Source organism: Salvelinus namaycush, chromosome 10, assembly GCF_016432855.1.
Source record: "Salvelinus namaycush isolate Seneca chromosome 10, SaNama_1.0, whole genome shotgun sequence".
Classification (NCBI taxonomy): Eukaryota; Metazoa; Chordata; class Actinopteri; order Salmoniformes; family Salmonidae; genus Salvelinus; species Salvelinus namaycush.
The window spans coordinates 9,820,968-9,845,354 of record NC_052316.1 but is presented as its reverse complement, the minus strand read 5'-3'; the positions used below and the strand labels follow the sequence as shown (position 1 = coordinate 9,845,354).

Genomic DNA, 24,387 nt, shown 5'->3' with positions numbered 1-24,387 from the left:
AAACTTTTTATAGTCCCGTACCCCTTCAAACATTCAACCACCAGCTGCATACCCCCTCTAGCACCAGGGTCAGCGCATTCTCAAATGTTGTTTTTGCCATCATTGTAAGCCTGCCACATACACACTATACAATGCATTTATTAAACATAAGAATGAGTGTGAGTTTTTGTCACAACCCGGCTCATGGGAAGTGACAAAGAGCTCTTATAGGACCAGGTCACAAATAATAATATAATAATAATCAATAATTTTGCTCTTTATTTAGCCATCTTACATATAAAAGCTTATTTGTTCATCAAAAATAACTCTGCAATGTTGGGTTGTATTGGAGAGAGTCTCAGTCTTAAATCATTTCCCGCACACAGTCTGTGTCTGTATTTAGTTGTCATGCTAGTGAGGGCCAATAATCCATTCTCACATAGGTACGTGGTTGCAAAGGGCATCAGTGTCTTAACAGCGTGATTTGCCAAGGCAGGATACTCTGAGCGCAGCCCTATCCAGAAATCTGGCAGTGGCTTCTGATTAAATTTCACAGAACCCCTTGTTGCAATTTCGATGAGGCTCTCTTGTTCAGATATCTATCAGTAAGTGGACTGGAGGCAGGGCATGAAAGGGATAACGAATCCAGTTGTTTGTGTCGTCCGTTTCGGGAAAGTACCTGCATAATTGCGCACCCAGCTCACTCAGGTGCTTCGCTATATCACATTTGACATTGTCCGTAAGCTTGAGTTCATTTGCACACAAAAAAATCATACAATGATGGAAAGACCTGTGGGTTGTCCTTGTTAATTCAGACAGAATAGACCTCCAACTTCTGAATCATAGCTTCAATTTTGTCCAGCACATTGAATATAGTTGCGGAGAGTCCCTGTAATCCTAGATTCAGATCATTCGAGCGAGAAAAAACATCACTCAGATAGGCGAGTCGTGTGACAAACTCGTCATCATGCAAGCGGTCAGAGAAGTGAAAATTATGATCAGTAAAGAAAACTTTAAGCTCGTCTCTCAATTTAAAAAAAAACGTGTCAATACTTTGCCCCTTGATAACCAGCGCACTTCTGTATGTTGTAAAAGCGTTACATGGTCGCTGCCCATATGCAGAAAATAAACAAGAATTCAGGGGCCTTGCTTTAACAAAGTTAACCATTTTCACTGTAGTGTCCAAAATGTCTTTCAAGCTGTCAGGCATTCCCTTGGCAGCAAGAGCCTCTCTGTGGATGCTGCATTGTACCCAAGTGGCGTCGGGCGCAACTGCTTGCACACATGTTACCACTCCACTATCTCTCCCTGTCATGGCTTTGGCGTCATCATTACAGATACCAACACATCCTGACCACCAAAGTCCATTTGATGTCACAAAGCTGTCCAGTACTTTAAAAATATTATCTCATGTTGCCCTGGTTTGCAGAAGAGGATGTCTTCCTTAATTGACCCCCCATAAACGTAATGGACATATAGTAGGAGTTGTGCTAGACCCGCCACGTCTGTTGACTCATCCACCTGTAACACATATAATTCACTGGCTTGTATGTGAAGTAGTAATTGTTTCAAAACATTTCCTGCCATGTCACCGATGCGTTGTGAAACAGTGTTCTTTGATGAAGTCATTGTCTGTACAGTTTTTTGGGCCTTTTCCCCCAGCGTTGTCCCAGCTAAATCCACGGCAGCAGGAATAATTAAATCCTCCACAATAGTATGGGGCTTGCATGTCCTAGCCACTCGGTAGCTCACCATATAAGACACTTCTAGCTCCTTCTTTTTAGTGGTATCTGTTGCTTTTATACATGTCTTACTACTAGAAAGTCGTCTTTATTCTCGCTCAAAAAGCTCCCGTGGCTTATTTTTCAAATTGTCATGTTTCGTTTCTGCGCAAGAGTGAAGGTTTCCCATGAGAAAGTAGCGGTTAATGTGATTGGATGTTAATTATTTGACTATGCTACCTGTATTTGACATTGTGTTGTTATATAGCTGAACACTAGATGGTTTCATTTTATTTTGGGCGGTGAAACGAGGCTACTCAGGCGAGAAAAAACCTCACCCAAATGTATAGCCCCGTTGGAAAATATAAATGCACTGTTTGAAAATGTGAAGACATTTATTCTATTTTAAAAACATTTTTTACATTTTTTTTTGTGAATCACATTTTTATTTGGCGTACCCCAGACGGCATTGCGCATACCCCATTGCACGTATTCCAGTTTGGGAATAGCTGCACTAGATAAATGGCTACGTCCTGGGCTTGATTTAAGGGCATAGCTATCCAAGATATTTGCTCAGCAGCGAGTTTTATAGGCTCGATGTCACTGCACCGACCCTGGCGCATATTGTTTTACGTGTAGGATCTTCTGAGTGGCAAAGCCCATTTGTGTGATATATATAGCGCAGGGCAGTCGGTCGTCAGGATAAGCTTGTCTGGAAATACGGGAGTCAGTATATCCCAAAAGTGAAATTCCCGAAACAAATTCTTGAAAGAGAACTTTAGTTTACGACTGTAACCCAGGTTCTCTGATAGTATGAGTGAGGTATTTCACCAGACCACCCTCCTTGCATGAGCGAGGAAGAGGTGTGGCTTATTTTTGAATGACTCAGAGATGCTGCGTTGGGCCTTTTATAGGGTAGGAGGGACACCCTTCCCAGACGCACTCGTCTCGACGTCCAGCCAATCATGGCTGCGGTAGTGTAATAAAGGCTTCTGACGAATACGCTGGGGGCGTATCCCATAAGTGAAATACCTCACTCATACTATCAGAAAACCGGGGTTACAGTTGTAACCTAAAAATGTGGCAGTGACATAGGATCCCCATGAGTGACAGAACACTGAGCCAATCCCGGCTCAACTAGAGAACATTACCAACCCCTACGCTCCGTATTTTCCGCTGGCTTCCCCACCACCACAGAAAGCACTGAGCTAGGCTGAAACACCTGCATTTTGGCGCTGCCTTACTCAAGAAAGAAAAAAAGAGACCATGTTTGTATGTGGCTTTATTAACTCAATAATTTTTTTATTTTATTTTTACATTGTTACAACTGATATTTTACACGTATTAATGCCAAAATCACATGCAAAACAGGCAACCCCCCCCAAAAATGTGGGGCTCTGCCCCACCTGCCCTGAATGACGGGTCACCACTGGATATACTTCATTCATTGACATTTTTGTTTGGCTAAATATAAAGACAAAAGGGAGGAATATGCTTCAGACCACTGCAATACATTGCACTATTGGTAAGTTGGATGTCGCCTATATGGGCTTGTTTGTGTGTGTGTGTGTGTGTGTGTGTGTGTGTGTGTGTGTGTGTGTGTGTGTGTGTGTGTGTGTGTGTGTGTGTGTGTGTGTGTGTGTGTGTGTGTGTGTGTGTGTGTGTGTGTGTGTGTGTGTGTACAAAACACGGACAACAAAGGCATTTCAAGCAGTTCTAAATCTTTAATTGTCAAATATAGCATCCTGTTGTTTAAGCATTTTTCGAAAAATCCATTATTTAATGAATAACCTAAACCAACAGAAATGAAGAATGAAAATGTATCCTTATGGGGCATGTAATTCTGTAGATATTCTCAATTGAAATGTATTGTCTAATTCATGGTCTTTGTTTTGGATTTAAAAGGCCAGATTTATAGAAGCTTTTGAACAGACACACAACTTTCACCCCTTTTTAAGGAGCAAATAAACACCAGAAACAACACCCTAACACAACTGTTGTTTTTTTACGGCCAATCATTTTATAACAGCTTCCCGACTCAACCTACCGCCTAGTCAGATGAGGCTGGTGGGAGGAGCTATAAGAGGATGAGCTCATTGTAATGCCTGGAATGGGATTTATGGAACGGAATCAAACATATGGAAATCACGTTGGACTCCGTTCCATTCATTCCATGCCATACATTAGAATGAGCCCATCCTCCCATAGCTACTCCCACCAACCTCCTCTGCTTTTAGTATGTTTTCAATATTTATTACTTTATTCAACGTTTGACAAAAGTACAGGTACAATACTTGCACTGGTGCAAAGACTCGGGACAGTGTAGGGACCTGATACCAAGGCGGTTTACATTGGGATTGTTGTATCTAATGAGTATTGCTGTTGTCACATGCATGATAGGGCATAGGGCATTTCTGCTCAAAGCAGAACTAGTGAATGTGGTCGGTTTCAGAAAAATATAGCAAAACTAGTATCACCACTATCATAGATGTCCTTTGTTTTTTGCTTTGCTGTTTCAACCAATCTAATTTTGACATATTTTCTCACTCTAAAACATAAAAAGACATCAACAGAGGGCAAAATAATAATATACATGGCCAGCAATATTGTCTAATATTAGTTTAAAATGAGTGCCATATAATAATATAAATAGGCTAATAATTGTATTTTGTTACCAATTACATAAATATTTTATTTCACAAGTTGAAAGAAACACTAAAATGTGTAAAGACATGGACGTTTACAGTTCATAGACTCAACAATCGGGGGTTCTGAAGTGTGGACACCAAATGGCACAAACTACATTAAATTATACTAGACTTGCACGTCCCAATTGAAAAAACATTGTGGCCGAATCCCAAAAGTCATCAGCCAGTCAATCAAGGAGACAAACGAATAATTATAAATGCCTTCAATGCATTTGGTAATATATACATTTCCAAGTTGTTGCATCACCGTCAATAAAGAGAAATACAATATGTTCATTTGAACCGTACCGTAGCTTCAGTGCTTTGAGCAAAGAATGGTAGCCTACTCAATGACACGGGTACAGAGACAAACGGACAAATAATCACTAACTGAAATTCTGCATCACCCACTTACAAAATGCCACTGTCCTTACATTAAAACTATCTTTTAACTGTAGTATTTGAGTCATAATATTATGGAATCAAACTCCATGGTCTCAAAAGTAGCCATAGTACATACATCTTTCAATAACAGAAGACAACAAACAATCTTTCAATAGTTCCAGTTACATATGACAAAAAAATGTGAAAAATAAAAACATTAACAATTGACAGCTGCATTGTTAGGCTTTTCTCTCCGACCGTTTCAGGTTTGATTGTGAAAGAGCTTGCATAGAGAAAGCTCTGAAGTAGTCACTGTCTCTGTATTTTCTGCGACTTGATTGTTCATCTTCTTCTGATTACCGTCACTCAAATGCAGTTAGCTTTCATTTCTAGTTCAGAATAAAACATACAGAAATACAAAGATACAAGTTGTATTTGTCTCTATTGGCAGATACAAGGAAATGACAAGAGTAGGTGCAGGTGAAACCACAACACAGATAGCCCTCAAACAGTGAAGATTGAAATCCCACACACTACCTTGCCAGACAGTGGATAGGTCTTGGTCTTGTCCCCTTAGTCAATTAAACACAAAGGGATGCTCTCTGCCTCTGTATTACAGGAGCCTAAGGGGGTTTAAACAACAACAAACATAGCTACCTTCATTTAAATAAAAAACAGTACTGTTTGAGTCTCCTCGAATCCAGCTGGAAGCTAGCTGACACAGTGTAGGGAGAGAGAGAGAGTCAGGAAGTGTTTGACCAGGTCAAGTGGTCAACGCTCCATGTTGTCTCTCAATGCTACTTTTCCATCATCTTCTCTTTAGCGGTCAGCAGAGAGACAGTGGCTACCAGTGGCCATCCTCATAAAAATATGGTAATTTACCAGTTTCTTTTATCCAAAGCGAAAATGAACAAATATTCTGTGTACAGAATCAAACCCACAACACCAGAGTTGGAAGCAGCGCGCTCCAACCTACTGAGCCACCAGGACCACATACGAAGTGGGTCACACCTCTGTACTTATAGCGCGAGTGTTGGTATAGAAGTCCGGTGCTGGGTTGCTGCGATGCTGACCGGTGCTCAGCAGGGAGCCGTGCAGGGAGGGCAGGTCGAGAGCCAGCGCTGGGTTCTCATAGTGCGTGGGCATGTAGGTGATGCGCTCGCCACCGTTGCGCATCTCATCGGTGGTGCGGATGTAGAAGGGTGATTCATAGGGCGAGCAGGTGGGGCAGTAGTTGCGGGGAGGCCCTGAGGCGTGGGGGGCAGGGGGCTCCGGGAAGAGGGGGGTGACAGCCGCCCCATCCACCCCGGGTGCACTGCACGCATTGCAGGCAAAATGGGGCTGCGTGATGGAGCCGGTGTCCCCTTCTGACCCATTCTTCTTACAGCAGTAATACTGACGGAGAGGGGCGGAGAGAGAGAGAGGTTGTGATTTGTGACAATTAATTAGTGAATAGAGACTGTAGTGAGTCTAAGTAGATCTCTCATACACAGACACACACGCACACACCTACCTGGAGTCTACAGTAACAGAGCACTGCTATGATAACCAAGAGAATCACCGTGGCGAGAATTCCTCCGGTTATGACAACAGTTCCAGCTGTCATCCGACCAGCTCTCCATCAAACTCTGGAGGCACAGGAAGTGACGTCATCATCACATGGCCACTGGGCTAACAGAAACCCGGGTTGTTTTCAATAGGACACAATGTAGGGGGAACTGGGAATGTATGTTCTAATTGGACATATTCAGGTAGTACCTCCCTGTTTCATTACTTTTCAAAATGTTTTCTGACAACAGAACATGACCCAGAAGCACTATAACATAGGACATATTGCTTTAGTGAATAAAATGGAACTCACGTTCAGCAAAGTGTGCTTTAACACCTGCAAGAGAGAAGACCGTGGGCAGTACAATGAACGGCGCAGTTCTGGATGGATTAACCACTTACATTGATCCAAATGACTATATTTACAATTAGGGCTTCAATCATTTCCATGTTCAAAGCAATTTCCTCATAGATGATTAGTATACTGTTATATGCTATGAAATTGTGTCGTCTTCTGACAACTTTCTCACTGCGATTAACTCTGTCTGTTTGGCCTGACAGCTCAAGACATCTAATTTGAGACAAGAATATATGTGGGGGAGAATAAGAAATAGTGAAAGAGTGACCCCTGTAAGTTGGCTACTCACATCAGAAGAGTGTTCGGAGGGCAGGAGAGGAAAACCCAGGTCACAGGTGGGAGGAGATGCTGATGGACAGATACACAGCCTCGTCGTTCTCTGACCAAACAAGATAGACAGAATCCAATAGCATGTCATATCATGTAATATGCTATATGTAAAACATACAATACCAGTCAAAAGTGTGGGCAGACGTACTCATTCCTGGGGTTTTCTTAATTTTTTACTCATTTATACACTGTAGAATAATGGTTAAGATATCAAATCTATGAAATAACAGATATGGAATCATGTAGTAACCAAAAAAGCGTTAAACAAATCAAAATATATTTTATATTTGAGATTCTTCAAAGTAGCCACCCTTTGCCTTGATGACAGCTTTGCATACTCTTGGCATTCTCTCAACCAGCTTCATGAGGAATGCTTTTCCAACAGTCTTAAAGGAGTTCCCACATATGCTGAGCACTGGTTGGCTGCTTTTCATTCACTTTGAGGTCCAACTCATCCCAAACCATCTCAATTGGGTTGAGGTCAAGGTGATTGTGGAGGACAGGTCACATGATGCAGCACCATCACTTTCCTTCTTGGTCAAATAGTCCTTACACAGCCTGGAGGTGTATTGGGTCATTGTCCTGTTGAAAAACAAATTGTAGCCCCACTAAGTGCAAACCAGATTGGATGATGTATCGCTGTAGAATGTTTAACACTTTATTGGTTACTATATGATTCCATATGTGTTATTTCATAGTTTTGATGTCTTCACTATTATTCTACAATGTAGAAAATAGTACAAATAAAGAAAAACTCTTGAATGAGTAGGTGTGTCCAAACTTTTGACTGGAACTATATATATTTTTTTATCTCTACGTTACGGTTTATCTCTACATTACTTCCTCTTGAACTACACATCCTTGCCACGAGATGGAGCTACAGAATAAAAAACTGGAGAGGGGAAAAAAACATCAGCATGCTGGTAATTTTCCCCCCAAAAAATCTGTTGTTCACATCATTACACAATTGTGTGCAAGTGCACACATATACCCTGAAGGAGGTTTAGACCCGGGAGAGGCTGTACATTACTATCTTCTTCTAGATGTGTCCTGAATTATCTGGTCAAATTCAGCCAATTGACCAAATCACATCCATAACGATGAGCTCTCACTCTGAGTAATACTTTGTCATTTCATTTAACCAACACTAAATTCAAGTCCAAACAATTCAGATTATTTCTATCATAATGTCATGGTGAACCACAGACATCACACCAAGCATTACTCACACTACAATCCTGAAACAAGGGTGGACTGGATGGAAAGAAAGGGTGTGTAAACACGCATACACACACACAAGCCAAGCTAGAATTGCAGACATTAGGTCAATGTCTCAACAGCCATGCAGTGTCTATGACCATGGTCTAACTGGCAGTACTATAATACAGAGTGGGGCTTTAAAAGTGATTTAGTGGTCCGTCTCTCTGGTGCATTTCACAGCAGCACTGACTTTTAATCAGAGGGATGAAAGGAGCTGAGATATACCTAGGGATCAACCTATCCATGTGATATCAGATTGAACGCACATACACACACACACACAAGCACGAGCACACACAATAGCCTGACATAGACTGTCACAGGGGCAAACATAGATCAAACACACAGGGTAATAAAGCAGCACAGCAAAGTGCAGACTAGCACAGTCTGACTGACATACTGCAAGCTGACACACACACAAGTACTTAAAGGCAAGATGAAATGCACAGCCAGGCATGCGGACACAGCCCTTCCAAGACGAAAATACAGACACACCCATGCGATTTAAAAAATAATAATTATGATACAGAATATTTAAAATTGGCCAAATAATGTCTTTAAAAAATATATGTAACAGAATGTATTTAAAATGTGTGTATATATATATATATATATATATATATATATTATATGAGTGCTGAATGCATCAGAAAATGTAGTTATTGTATTTGAAAATACATTACAGAATTGTAACAAAATGGTGACTGTATTAATAATTCAACTTTAGTACGCTTTGGTATCACGTACATCTATATCAATCTCATTAAGACTGCAGCACTGGCAGTGTACAAGCTTAAAATGGAATCACAGAACAGAAGATAACAAATTAACTGGCATGACAATCAGCCTCATGAGAGGCCACAAAGCCACACCCCAACAAGCCACGCCTCCAAATATTTTAATAGGCTGCCAACCGCTACAATGTACAAAAATATAAAAGCAACTTCAAAGATTTTATTGAGTTACAGTCAGGGTTGGGTAGGTTACTTTCTAAATGTAATATGTTACTAGTTACCTGTCCAGAATTGTAATCAGTAATGCAACTACGCAAATACGTAGCTAAATGAGAGAGCAGCAGTGTGATTCACATCAATGAGCTATGTAGATATCAATAATAAGTGATATCCGTATCGCTGTAGACTACACCACTGCTGTCATTCACCACTGCTGTCATTCTTACCTCCAAGCGTTTATTCAAGTTGGATAATCTTTGGATGCTGACAGTAGTCACACCATTTGAAGACATAGCTTGGACTGTAGCCCACAAAAGCCTATTCCTGTTCTTTTCCCGCGATCCATCAAACCCATTTGGTGTTTCATCATAGTGGTCTCTGACTTGTGGTCAGACTCGCTCAGGTGGCACAAACTTAAACTTGCGCCTTTTTTCAATGTTGATTTGAATGTCATTGAGAAAACAGAGATGTTTCAAAGATCTGAATTTAAAATGAATCCTCTAAGTAATCATCCAGTTTTTCAAAAGTATCTGTAATCTGATTACAGTATATTTGCTTGTAAAGTAACGGATTACAGTTACCGTTTTTTTGTAATCCCTTACATGTATTGGATTACATGTAATCCGTTACTCCCCAACCCTGGTTACAGTTCATATAAGGAAATCAGTCAATTGAAATAAATTCATTAGGCCCTAATCTATGGATTTCACATGACTAGGCCAGGGTGCAGCCATGGGTGGGCCTGGGAGGGCACAGCCCACCCAGCCAATCAGAATTAGTTTTTCCACACAAAAGGGCTTTATTACAGACAGAAATACTTCTCAGCACACAACCCCCCTTAAACAATCCCACAGGTGAAGAAGCCGGATGTGGAGGTCCTGGGCTGGCATGGTCACATGTGGTCTGCGGTTATGAGGCCGGTTGGAGATACTGCCAAATTCTCTAAAACAACATTGAAGGCAGCTTATGGTAGAGAAATGAACATTCAATTCTCTGGCAACAGCTCTGGTGGACATTCCTGCAGTCAGCATGCCAATTGCACGCTCCCTCAAAACTTGAGACATCTATGTCATTGTGTTGTGTGACAAAACTGCACATTTTAGAGTGGCCTTTTATTGTCCCCAGCACAAGGTAATGATCATTGTCCCCAGCATCTGTGTAATGATCATGCTGTTTAATCAGGTTCTTGATATGTCACACCCGTCATGGGCATACACAAATACACTGTCTGATGAACTCTTAACGGACCACAGGCTAACATGGGACATTGACAGACAAAATAGTCTTCCACAGAAGCTGACATGCATTGCATGAGCACAAGCTGATGAATGTACTCACACACTGACATAGCCAGAATATCAAAGACTCCAACACACAGTGTGACATAAACAACATGTCACACAGTCTGACAGACACAGCGTGACACACTCACACACACACTCTCTCACAGCCTATCACATGTATAACACACACTCGCACACACATTTTCTCTCACAACCTGTCACACACTCACCTCACTGAATCTCTCAAACGCACTATCCATCTCACACAAAGTCTGACACACTGCTCATACTTCCACAAACTGTCACTTTTCCTGTGTGTGCGTGTGCGTGTGTGTGTGTGTGTGTGTGTGCACTTGCGCATCTGTGCTTGCACATGTGCATGATGCGGGCGTTTGTTTGTGTGTGTGTGTGCGTGTGTGCGCGTGCGTGCGTGCAGTGAGCGCCAATAGAGGAAGTGTAGGCCCCCAGTCAGCCAGACAGAATTGAGTTTGAGCAGCAGGGCAGATTCGATTAAGGGAGTCAGTCTAATGAGATATAATTAGGCGGCAGCAGGTGGAAGCTGCGCCGCCACAGCAGGGGCCCTAGGCTCCGTGGGGCGCAACCACTTCCTGTCAGAGGCAGGAACAGGAAGTGCCCAGTCATGTCTGTTTTTGTCCACCTGCATCTTTTCCTCATAGTCTTTCAAACTATGAGTCACTCAGACGGTGATGCAACGTCTGTTTTTGTGTCTGTGTCTGTGTCTAATAGTTGGCTAATTGAAGCAAAAAAAGTGATGTTGGTAATCTTTTTAATATGCCTCCTCTATATAATATAACTCTATTAAGGCAAGATATTCACCCATTTAGTTAGCTCCTATGCATGCCGTCATATCACTTTCTTTCCTTTCAAACAAAAAGAACCCGGCGTACCAGTACCGAGTCGATGTGCAGGGGTACGAGGTAATTGAGGTAGATATTTACATATAGGTAGGGGTAAAGTGACTAGGCAACAGGATAGATAATAAGCAGCAGCAGCGGTGTATGTGGAGTCAAAAGAGGCAGTGCAAAGGGAGGTCAATGCAGATACTTCCGGGTAGCTATATTTGGTTAACTATTTAGCAGTCTTATGGCTCGAGGGTGCATTGGTACAAATCAGTGGTGATGAACGACCTCAGACAAGGATATTCGACTATTTGAGCCACAGTTTTATGACTCCAGGTTATTGCTGCACAACCTCAATAAAGGTGGATGAAGAAGACAGGTATGGGTCATCATTCTGAAACCACTTAGTCATTTAACCATTGCATCAGTATGCAACAATCATTTCCATCTGATTATGTCATCGTTGTCATCTGCAGAGCTAATCCTGGCTAGTTCACCATGTATTTCATGGGACATTGGCGTCCTGTTTGAGATTCAACACACACACACACACACACACACACACACACACACAAATACAGAGGCACGCACACAGGCAATCTCTCTCACACAAACACACAGAAAACAGAGAGAGGGCTGGATGAACCACTCACTCACACCACTGCTGGGCCCAGATTAGAGAAACAATGCCATGGCCTGTCGCAGCCTTCAGTCCCCTTACACTGCCTGAAGAGCCCAAACACTGATAAGACTGCAGTACACAAACGGGCTTCTGCACCAAGTCACACCGTCTCTGTCAATGGGCCGAGGACATTTGGGGACACTTTTCTGGAAGGGCCAGTTGTAAGGACTTTACGTGAGCCGTTCCAAGTTTCCTCAGATCGGCAGAATGACGTAACATTAAAGAATGCTCATCCCAGACCTGCTGTTTTCAACTCTTAATGATCGGCTATGAAAAGCCAACTGAAAATTATTCATGATTATTATTTGACCATGCTTGTCACTTATGAACATTTTGAACATCTTGGCATAGTTCTGTTATAATCTCCACCCGGCACAGCCAGAAGAGGACTGGCCACCCCTCAAAGCCTGGTTCCTCTCTAGGTTTCTTCCTAGGTTTTGGCCTTTCTAGGGAGTTTTTCCTAGCCACCGTGCTTCTACACCTGCATTGCTTGCTGTTTGGGGTTTTAGGCTGGGTTTCTGTACAGCACTTCGAGATATTAGCTGATGTACGAAGGGCTATATAAAATAAACTTGATTGATTGATTGATGTGAACAATCTAAGATGGAAAGGGCTCATTACTCAGGTCCTGGAGAGATGCAGTGTGTGTAGGTTTTTGTTCCAGCCCAGCACTAACACGTCTTCAATGTATTCGAGCTGGAACTGCTTTCCAATGTGTTAAAGCTGGGATTGAATAAGTGCCTATGCACACTGCAGTCGTTGAGGAAGAACATTGCCAAGGGGTTCATTAGTCCGTATGTGAGACAATTACAGATATGAACATTGAGATGGTTACACGTTTGGAATGCTGTATGTCTGGAGGTCTCTATATTATTGATAATAAGTGAATAAAACCTAGATTGAGTATAATAACGCTAATGTTAGTGTGTGTGTGGCACTGTGGTTCGGTCCCTGCCAACACAGCCCTCCATCTTTCTCCCTCTATCGCCACTATGAGTGTGCAGATCGATGAGCTGACACACGCACACGTTTCTGTTGCCATGACACTGGGGAGATGTTTCCTCGACCCTGACCAAACCTATCTTCCTTAAACAGCCCTTCATACACACAGACACACAGAGAGACACACACAGACACAGACACACAAAAACACCCATCATTGATATGCTCATGCACACACGCGCACACACCCTCCTGCCACTTCGAGTCCCATCATCCTCTTCACCTCCATCACCATCCTCCCGCCCACTTCCGCGCCTTCTTTCATCCCGTCAACCTGTTGTTCCCTTGCTCCCACCTCCACGTCCTCCATCTCACACAAGACATCAAGTGTTTTATACTGTTAAAAGCCCAGTGAGCCTATAAAGAAGTTCTATGAGTAATTCTAATGTTGAGCACCAACAGCAGTGGTCTCTATTGTTCTTTATAGAGACTTTATAGAGACTATCTGCAGGTTGAGTCCCAAATGGCACCCTATTCCCTTTTTAGTGCACTACTTTTGACCAGGGCCCAAAGGTAGTGCACTATATAAGGAAAAGGGTGCCATTTGGGGTGCAAAAATCGAAGCTAACTGTAGAATTGAATTGGTTAAGACACTGAAGATTAAGACAACCAGCAAGCCAATACAGTTTCTGATATGTCCCATCTTTCCTATTCAACAATTCATGCTAAGGTATTAGGCCTACACATTGACGGTGGATGGGGTGTGTTCCATTTTGACTCGATTCCAATTCCGAATTTATGTCTTTCACACTTGCCTTATTCAGTCGCGTAAGCTCTCTGCAGATGTGGCTACCTTGTGCGCTCGGAATAAATTTCATGTAACCACTGAAAACCCTCACACTTGCTGGCCAACATATTTTCTGGTGGAGTTTTCATTCAATAGCGTTTTGAGTACATTTATGTTAAGCCATCCCTTTAAATACGGTGTACCTTTTAGTTAGAATTTTGTCTACAATTTTGTCTATATAGAATACACCGAGAGAACGGGTTCTTAATATTAGGGATCAATGAAAGAAAGTCATCTAAATATATGCATATTCATCTCCATTTCAGCACCAATTGGTAGATTTAAAAATACTCTCTTATAGATTATTTCGATTGAGGAAAGTATTTATGAATCATAAAAAACTGGTTTGGAAAGCCTTTATGCACGAAAGAAAGAAAACGGTGATTTGATTCGTTCTGAGAATTCTGCATGATGGCAGAGCATTTCATCAACTTTACGGTGGGAAAGGTGATATGTTGATGTGCTTCAGTGTGCTGCCATATGACTGGTTTCACATTTGTCTCCAGAGATTATAAGGTAAAATGATCTAAAACAAGTGTCATGTGTATTTCCAATTCCCTTATCCAAACGGATTACTCATTACCTCAATCTTACCAGTAGCTCTTATCAAGATGTAAATTACAGTGCATGGAATTTCTATCGGAAAAAAATTAAGTTCTGGAGAGACCTGAAAATAGCTGTGCAGCGATGCTCCCCATCCAATCTGACAGAGTTTGAGAGGATCTGCAGAGAAGAATGGGAGAAACAAAGACAGGTGTGCCAAGCTTGTAATGTCATACCCAAGAAGATGTGTAAATGTAATATTTCTGTTTTTTATTTTGTATAAACTTGCCAAAAAAATTGAAAAACCTGTTTTCACTTCGTCATTATGGGGAATTGTGTGTAGATTGATGAGGGGAAAAAACGACTTAATCCATTTTAGAATAAGGCTGTAACATAACAAAATGTGGGGAAAAAAGTAATGGGGTCTGAATACTTTCCGAATGCACTGTACACTACCACTCACTCTCTCATACACTCATACACTCATACACTCATATTCTCTCTCTCTCTCTCTCTCTCTCTCTCTCTCTCTCTCTCTCTCTCTCTCTCTCTCTCTCTCTCTCTCTCTCTCTCACATTATCTCTCTCTCTCTCTCACATTATCTCTCTCTCTCTCTCTCACATTATCTCTCTCTCTCTCTCTCTCTCACATTATCTCTCTCTCTCTCTCTCTCACACATTATCTCTCTCTCTCTCACATTATCTCTCTCTCTCTCTCTCTCTCTCTCACACATTATCTCTCTCTCTCTCTCACACATTATCTCTCTCTCTCTCTCTCTCTCTCTCTCTCTCTCTCTCTCACATTACCTCTATCTCTCTCTCTCTCTCACACATTACCTCTATCTCTGTGTCTGTCTCTCACATTACCTCTCTCTCTCTCTCTCTCTCTCTCTCTCTCTCTCTCTCTCTCTCTCTCTCTCTCTCTCTCTCTCTCTCTCTCTCTCACATTATCTCTCTCTCTCTCTCTCTCTCACATTATCTCTCTCTCTCTCTCTCTCTCTCTCTCACATTATCTCTCTCTCTCTCTCTCTCTCACATTATCTCTCTCTCTCTCTCTCTCTCTCTCACATTATCTCTCTCTCTCTCTCTCTCACATTATCTCTCTCTCTCTCTCTCTCACCTTATCTCTCTCTCTCTCTCTCTCTCTCTCTCTCTCTCTCTCTCTCTCTCTCTCTCTCACCTTATCTCTCTCTCTCTCTCACATTATCTCTCTCTCTCTCTCTCTCACATTATCTCTCTCTCTCTCTCTCACATTATCTCTCTCTCTCTCTCTCTCTCTCTCTCTCTCTCTCTCTCTCTCATTATCTCTCTCTCTCTCTCTCACATTATCTCTCTCTCTCTCTCACACATTATCTCTCTCTCTCTCTCTCTCACATTATCTCTCTCTCTCTCTCTCACACACACATTATCTCTCTCTCTCTCTCTCTCTCTCTCACATTATCTCTCTCACATTACCTCTATCTCTGTGTCTGTCTCTCACATTACCTCTCTCTCTCTCTCTCTCACATTATCTCTCTCTCTCTCTCTCTCTCTCACCTTATCTCTCTCTCTCTCTCTCTCTCTCTCTCTCTCTCTCTCTCACCTTATCTCTCTCTCTCTCTCACCTTATCTCTCTCTCTCTCTCTCTCTCTCTCTCACCTTATCTCTCTCTCTCTCTCTCACATTATCTCTCTCTCTCTCTCTCTCTCTCACATTACCTCTATCTCTGTGTCTGTCTCTCACATTACCTCTATCTCTGTGTCTGTCTGTCTCACTGCTTCTCGCTCTACCCCCGGGCCACCATCATAACTACATCCTTATGGTTCTTTGGCCTCAGAAGATAGCCTACCAGTCTTCCAACCATAGCACACTAAAGCTAGTCTCAACAACAAATAACGCAATTCTTTCATAACCATAGATCGACTTAATGCTCTGCATACTATTCTTCAATCAATGTTTAAACATTAGCAAAGAAACCTTGGCATCCATCTCTGGGATGTAAATGTCTTCATTACAAATCCATTCTAACCGACAGAGACTCGTCTTCTTATAGGCCTCGATTGTTACTTCAAACAGCTGACTGGAACGTGTCACGAACAGCTTCATTTTTCAGAGCCAAACTAAAATCCTCTTACCATGTGGCACCCCCCTGAATCTCTCAGTTGGCGCTGAGAGCACATTATATTGTGGAAGCCTCCAAGCCTTGCCGCTGTATTGGATGCCTGAGCTTGATATCGCACACAAAAAAACACAACCCAAATGGGATTCATGGTCACAGAGTTAAATTCTGTTATCAGGAGCTACAGTTGGCTGTCCTCTTTGCACGTCTTCCCTTGGACTTATTTGTGTTAAAGTATGTTTGGATGGATAGAGAACAGAGAGGGGGAGAGTCTGAGACTCAATTAAGAAGGGTTAATTCTATTGCGTATTTTATGTCGTCTCACAACGGGCCTACCTGGCAGAACAACATTGTGTCCTTATGACTAACGTTCTAAACGTCATTGTACATTTTTACATTTTACCCCAGAATTCCACTTCAAATCAACCATAGGGTTTTAAGGTTTGCCTGGAGGGAAGCCAGCTCCACATTCTCAAACACAACCTTTTCACCACATCGTCTCTTCAACACTCTGCCTCTTCATTTAACAATCTTTAAAACTATTAAGTCAATGTCAATGTAAAGACCATGAGGTAACCACCCACATGAAAACATACTATAGTATTCACTGTTGTGTTTTTGTACTTTACTGTAGTATTCACTGAAGTCTGCAAAAACACTACAGTGAATATTGAAGTATTTACTGTAGTATACTGTTGTATTTATAGTTAACTATAATATAAAAACGGTAGTATATTCTATTTAATGTAGACCGTTTGCAGATTGTAGTATACTGTAGTATTTATGTATTTTTTGGGCGGACATTCCTGTTGTATTTACTATAGTGTTTTTCTTTTATGATCTTCCACATATTAAATGGAGGCTTTCTCCTTCAGGAAACCTACTGGAGAAATACTAAGAGCACATTTTCCATAACCTGTACATAGGTAGTTAAAAAAGTGTAGTGTTTTTGCGGACATTACTGTGTGTTTTTTTTTTGGGGGGGGGGGGGGGTAATGCTGTAGTATTTACTGTAGTATTCTACATCATACCACAACATTCTAAAGGATACTACAGTGTATAGTATAGTATTCTACAGTATACTATAGAATTGTATAGTAAGTACTTTAGTATTCTACAGTAAACTGTAGTATTTTTCGGGTGGGCAGGCTATACTACTGTTGTTACAGGTTGTTCTGGTAGTCTACTGGTAAACCAGGGATTCAATTCTAACACCAGGAGACAGGGAGCAAACACTACCAATTGATTAGGTTTCAGCTTGTGGACATCAGTAAACATCTGTTTAACAGGATCTACTTTGTATTAAGATAGGAGCTGCAAAAACCCATCTGATACATTGACTGAGCTGAGCTTACAGGACAAAAGGTAATTGGCAGCTAACCACAAATAAAGGTAGCGGGGCATTGGCTAACATTTCAGTCCAATTACTTGATTTTCTCCTGGTCATTTAGGTGCAGAGTGTAATGAATGATTTCCCTCCATCCTTGATAAAAGCATTGGGTGAATGATGACTACTGTATAGATTCATCTCATTGGGATATAGTATAGATGGTCCTCCACAACCCCAGGGTTCCTCTGTGTAGAGAAAGAGCATCTGTTTCCATCTCCATCCCGCTCCCAGGCCATTTCAAGCTCCAAGGGCCCCATTTATAACCGCTGTTTAAATGTTACACTAAATATCTGCATGCACCGTTTCCTCTAATAAATCAGACCTGACGTAAAAGTGTGCGCGCGTTAACGAGGATTATAACTCCGTCTGAATAACGCCCATCATTCACCTTTTATAGTGACAATAACTCCCTTATTTGCTGTATACGTTTGGAAGTATTGGAATTAGACTGACATAGTAATTCTAAAGGAAATATCAATGGGGAACTTGATCAAATGTCTTCGGAGGTGTTGGTAGAATTTTTTTTTTTTCAGGGACATTTGATGTAGCTGACCGTTTCAATTGCAAATTGCAAATTGTTGTCGACCTGTAAACAGATTGAATTCACTAATGTTTTGCATTTACTTTCTCCCGAACCAAAATATGCTGCACTGACCGCGAATTCTGAAACGTCTACTCTGAAAACATTCAAACTAAAGTAGGCCTACTTAGTGGTAGCCTTCCCACTTCAATGCAAAATATAAACTGTGTTCACCTGTTCAATTATACGGTATGTTATAAACGCGCTCCCTTGGAGCAAAAAAAATGAAATTATAATAGCCTATCTAACAGGCCCAATTAAAAGCGATGCGCATGGTAATATGAACTCATCATGGCCAGAAAAGTTGCAATGGTAATATTATGTATTATGTTTATAAATGACATTTTGTCTAGGCTACTTTTCTGTCGCATGGATAGAGCAAAATATTTTAAATACCAGTAGCTTAAGTGTAGACCTTACGGTGAAATGCTTACTTACAAGCCCTTAACCGTCAATGCAGTTCAAGAAATAGGGTTAAGAAAATATTTATTAAATAACTAAAGTATATATTTTTTAAGTAACAATAAAATAACAATAACGAGGTTGAGGTTATATACATGGTCAATGTGCGGGGGTACAGGTTAGTCAAGGTCATTTGTACATGTAGGTAGGGGTAAAGTGAATATGCATAGATAATAAACAGCGAGTAGCAGCAGTGGGGGGTGGGTTAATGTAAATAGTCCGGGTGGCCATTTTATTAATTGTTCAGCAGTCTTATGGCTTGGGGGTAGAAGCTGTTAAGGAGCCTTTTGGACCTAGCTACAGTATTAACTACTGTGAAGTGGGTCCAATTAAATGAGAGATGGGACGAATGGTCGCATATCCTAAATTGTTGTAGCGCTATAGGCTATTTCGAGGATGTAACCATCATGGTCAGAATTTATTCTACAGTGATCATGGAAATAACATAAATACTGTAAATTGGAAATATTAAATTATTTTGTTATGCAAAGATAAAATAATTAGATTTTCACCCTTCTCACTAACAGCAAATGATAGCACCTTGTTATTATATTTAGATAACTTTTTTTTGATATGACTAAGTCATCATACACTGAGTGTACAAAACAAAACAGCTCTTTCCATGACAGACTGACCAGGTGAATTGCCACGACTTCCGCCGAAGTTGGTCCCTCTCCTTGTTCGGGCGGCGTTCGGCGGTCGACGTCACCGGCTTTCTAGTCACCACCGATCCATGTTTCATTTTCGTTTTGTTTTGTCTTCATAGTACACACCTGGTTTTCATTCCATAATCAATGTTCCTTATTTAACCCTCTGGCTTCCCCTTTTGTTTTGTGCGTGATTGTTGTTGTCAAGTGGTTTCTTTTATGTGCTCTGGATATTTATCCTTGTTGGAACATTGCTTATTTTGAGTAAAGCTCAGATTTTTACTCATACCTGTGTCCTGTGCCTGACTCTGCCTTATCCATTCACCTAGAACGCTGACATGAATCCAGGTGAAAGCTATGATCCCTTATTGATGTCACTTATTAAATCCACTTCAATCACTGTACACGAAGGAGAGGAGACAGGTTAAAGAAGGATTTTTAAGCCTTGAGACAATTGAGACATGGCTTGTGTATGTGTACCATTCAGAGGGTGAATGGGCAAGACAAAATATTTAAGTACCTTTGAACGGGGTATGGTAGTGGGTGCCAGGTGCACCGGTTTGTGTCAAGAACTGCAACGCTGCTGGGTTTTTCACGCTCAACAGTTTCCTGTTTGTATCAAGAATGGTCCACCACCCAAAGGACATCCAGCCAACTTGACACAGCTGTGGGAAGCATTGGAGTCAGAGTGGGCCAGAATCCCTGTGGAACGCTTTCGACACCATGTGGAATCCATATCCCCGACGAATTGAGGCTGTTCTGCGGGCAATTAAAAATAATAATAATTGTACACTGGGTGTATATTCCGGATTTCCCCAAGTCTACTAGGCTACTTTTGCCTTCTTGCAATGCAATTCTTCAACCACTAGAAACTGTGCGTACGCATGGTCTAAATTTTGCGTGAGGACAAGCACATTCTCACGTCAAGTTCAGTTTATATAAATGCCAACTTTTGCGTGAAAACTGTCGAGCACATGTTTTGGGGCATATTTTGTGTGTAGGCAACATTTATAAATGATGCCCCAACTGAGGCTGATTCCTCACTGCTGTATGCTAGCCCGCTACCGAGTTCTGCTCCTTCAGGGCTCATCTGTAAAAGAGACGTTGGTCTCAGTATGACTTTAAAGGTTAAATAACATGTTTGATCTCGCAAACAATGTAAAGTACACGTCCGGTCCAAAGTTTTAGAGCATCTACTCATTCAAGGGTTATTCTTTATTTTTACTATTTTCTACATTGTAGAATAATAGTGAAGACATCAAGACTATGAAATAACACATATAGAATCATGTAGTAACCAAAGAAGTGTTAAACAAATCTAAACATATTTTATATTTGAGATTCTTCAAATAGCCACCCTTTGCCTTGATGACAGCTTTGCACACGCTTGGTATTCTCTCAACCAGCTTCATGAGGTAGTCACCTGGAATGCATTTCAATTAACAGGTGTGTGTTTTTAAAAGTTAATTTGTGGAATATCTTTCCTTCTTAATGCGTTTGAGCCAATCAGTTGTGTTGTGACAAGGTAGGGGGGTATACAGAAGATACCAAACATTTTACCCTATTTGGTAAAAGACCAAGAACAAATTATGGCAAGAACAGCTCAAATAAGCAAAGAGAAATGACTGTCTATCATTGCTTTAAGATATGACAGTCAGTCAATATAGAACATTTCAAAAACTTTGAAAGTTTCTTCAAGTGCAGTCCCAAAAACCATCAATCGCTGTGATGAAACTAGCTCTCATGAGGACATACAGGATTGGAAGACCCAGAGTTACCTCTGCTGCAGAGGATAAGTTCATTAGAGTTACCATCCTCAGAAATTGTAGCCCAAATAAATGCTTCACAGAGTTCAAATAACAGACATATCAACATCAACTGTTCAGAGGAGACTGTGTGACTCAGGCCTTCGTGATCGAATTACTGCAAAGAAACCACTACAAAAGGACAGCAATAGGAAGAAGAGACTTGCTTGGGCCAAGAAACATGAGCAACAGCCATTAGACCGGTGGAAATTTGTCCTTTGGTCTAGTGAGTCCAAATTGGAGATTTTTGGTTCTAACCGCTGTCTTTGTAAGATGCGGTGCGGGTGAACAGATTATATCTGCATGTGTGGTTCCCACCGCAAAGCATGGAGGAGGAGGTGTTATGGTGTGGGGGTGCTTTGCTGGTGACACTGTCTGTGATTTATGTAGAATTCAAGGCACACTTAACCAGCATGGCTACCACAGCATTCTGCAGCGATACGTCATCCCATCTGGTATGCGCTTAGTGGAACTATAATTTCAAACACTGCTGTCAACAGGACAATGACCCAACACACCTCCAGGCTGTGTAAGGGCTATTTGACCAAGAAGGAGAGTGATGGAGTGCTGCATCAGATGACCTGGCCTCCACAATCCCTCGACCTCAACCATATTGAGATGGTTTGGGATGAGTGAGACCGCAGAGTGAAGGAAAAGCAGCCAACAGTGTTCAGCATATGTGGGAGCTCCTATAAGACTGTTGGAAAAGCATTCCAGATGAAGCTGGTTTAGAGAATGCCAAGAGTGTGCAAAGCTGTCATCAAGGCAAAGGTTGGCTTTTTGGTTACTTCATAGTTTTGATGTCTTCACTATTATTCTACAGTGTAGAAAATAGTAAAAATAAAGAAAAACCCTTGAATGAGTAGGTGTTCTAAAACTTTTGACTGGTAGTGTATGTATACTGAAGATGTATAGGAGTGCATTTTAAGCAGAAAAAGGTGCAATTTAACAATAAATTGAATACCTGACTTCCCACCAAAATCCCTGAACATAAACTGTTTAATGTGCTATAATTCTGTCATTATCTAATGGATTGGAATATCTTCATCCAATGTCCAACTGTTGCATTTATTAGAATTGTTTTTAAAACCTTTTAACAATTTTGATAGCCAATGCTACTGTAATAGTATTGGTATTCTGTTTGTATTCTCAGACCATGTTCCAGTAATGCTGATGGGAGATGTCCCGATTATTATGTGACGGCAACCATCCCAGAATAGGTTTAAATGTTTTTCTGCCCTGCTGGCTCTGACTTTCTTCTGCTCAGCGTGCATGTCTCATCTGCCTGTCTCTCTCGCTCTCTCACTCTAGCCGAGCAGACGGCTTCAGATGTCAGGCCTAGCACAGGCAGTACAGCAGCGAAGCAGTGCTCAGCCCTTATTCAGCACACGCCTTAGAGCATCCTAATTCACATCTGTTTACTCAAAAGAGCCCCGAAGAAGAGGACTGGTTCGAGGGCTTAACTCAATGAGGTTCCATGAGATGGGAATGCTTATAGGACACATCCTGGCTAGTAGAGATTTTACCACAAAAAGTGTGCATTTAGCTAAAATCAGCCCCACATCTTCAAAATATTGAATGACTAATGTGTGTGAGAACTCATTCAATGCCAAGGTTGCACGTGTACCATCTAGGGACCAGAACTAGCTCCTTACTTTGCAGCATAGAGGAGAGTGGGATAAGTTGAGCCAAGTTGAAACCATACACAAAATGTATAATTTGACCAACTATTTAGGAAGAGGTCATCATTTCATGAAGTCTGAAAGAAGAAACCACATGGGAAAAGTCTCCTTCCTGAGCGGTATGACGGCTGCGTGGTCCCATGGTGTTTATACTTGCGTACTATTGTTTGTACAGATGAACATGGTACCTTCAGGCATTTGGAAATTGCTCCCAAGGATGAACCAGACTTGTGGAGGTCTACAATTTTTTTTCTGAGGCACTGCGTTTGAAGGTAGGCCTTGAAATACATCCACAGGTACACCCCCAATTGACTCAAATGATGTCAATTAGCCTATCAGAAGCTTCTAAAGCCGTGACATAATTTTCTGGAATTTTCCAAGCTGTTTAAAGGCACAGTCAACTTAGTGTATGTAAACTTCTGACCCACTGGAATTGTGATACAGTGAAATAATATGTGAAATAGTGAAATAATATGTCTCTAAACAATTGTTGGAAAAATTACTTGTGTCATGCACACAGTAGATGTCCTAACCGACTTGATAAAAATATAGTTTGTTATCAAGAAATGTGTGGAGTGGTTGAAAAACGAGTTTTAATGACTCCAACCTAAGTGTATGTAAACTTCCGACTTCAACTGTACATTAGTTGGGGTCTGTATAAGCTTCAATACGAGGTGCTAAACCTTGCATGAAAGTGCATCCTAGTAGCTGTGTGGGCTAATATAGTCAAACTGTTTGCCCTGGGGTAAGTTGAGCCAATGGCAAAGTGAGCAAATTGTAGTTTAACAACAGGGCCTGGCCAATGTTAAAAATGTTTAAAAAAAATACAAAGTGTGTTAGGTGTTACGCCTGTGTTAAAAATATGCTTACAATTATTCAAAGACAAAGCGATTGTGATTGTGTTGAATTGTGTTTGGGAAATAAAGATAGACATGGTTTTAAAAAGATAGTGGGAATATTTCCTTCTGTACAGAAATGTGTGGGTGGCTTAATTTACCCTGCCCTGCAGCTCAACTTACCTCATACAAGGGGTAAGTTGTGCCAAGAGATCACTTTTTTTTGGACAAGCTATGTTTTCAAAACTGTAATGTTGACATGAATTCTGATTATTTCCAGGGATATACAACACCCTGAAATATATGCAGATATCTTTGTTAGAAAGATTACTATATTTCACTTAATGGAGTGATGCTGAATGGAAAACAGTTCTCAACTTACCCCCCTCTCCCCTATTGGTGTCAGAAGTGGGATGGCGTTACAATGGGGAGGTATGTGAGCTAGAGGGAGTGTTCTGAAAAAGGGGATAGTGTAACCACCAAAATGGCTAAGTTAGAACATTACAACCCT

At 41.2% G+C, this 24,387-nt stretch overlaps 1 protein-coding gene across 1 annotated transcript; it reads right to left on the bottom strand.

Annotated features, from left to right (window-relative positions):
* Positions 1-5,776: 5,776 nt before the first annotated feature.
* Positions 5,777-6,377, bottom strand: LOC120055155 (protein FAM163A-like). Its single transcript, XM_039003078.1, has 2 exons — positions 6,285-6,377; positions 5,777-6,166 (listed from the first exon to the last, which is right to left on the bottom strand). Exons 1-2 carry the CDS (start codon positions 6,375-6,377, stop codon positions 5,777-5,779), a joined length of 483 nt encoding a protein of 160 aa, XP_038859006.1.
* Positions 6,378-24,387: the final 18,010 nt, after the last annotated feature.

Excerpts from the sequence above, each read along its gene's own strand:
- LOC120055155 (XM_039003078.1), bottom strand. The coding sequence starts at position 6,377 with ATGACAGCTGGAACTGTTGTCATAACCGGAGGAATTCTCGCCACGGTG. Across the intron at positions 6,167-6,284 it reads TCTGTTACTGTAGACTCCAG|TATTACTGCTGTAAGAAGAA; the intron begins GTAGGTGTGTGC and ends CCTCTCCGTCAG.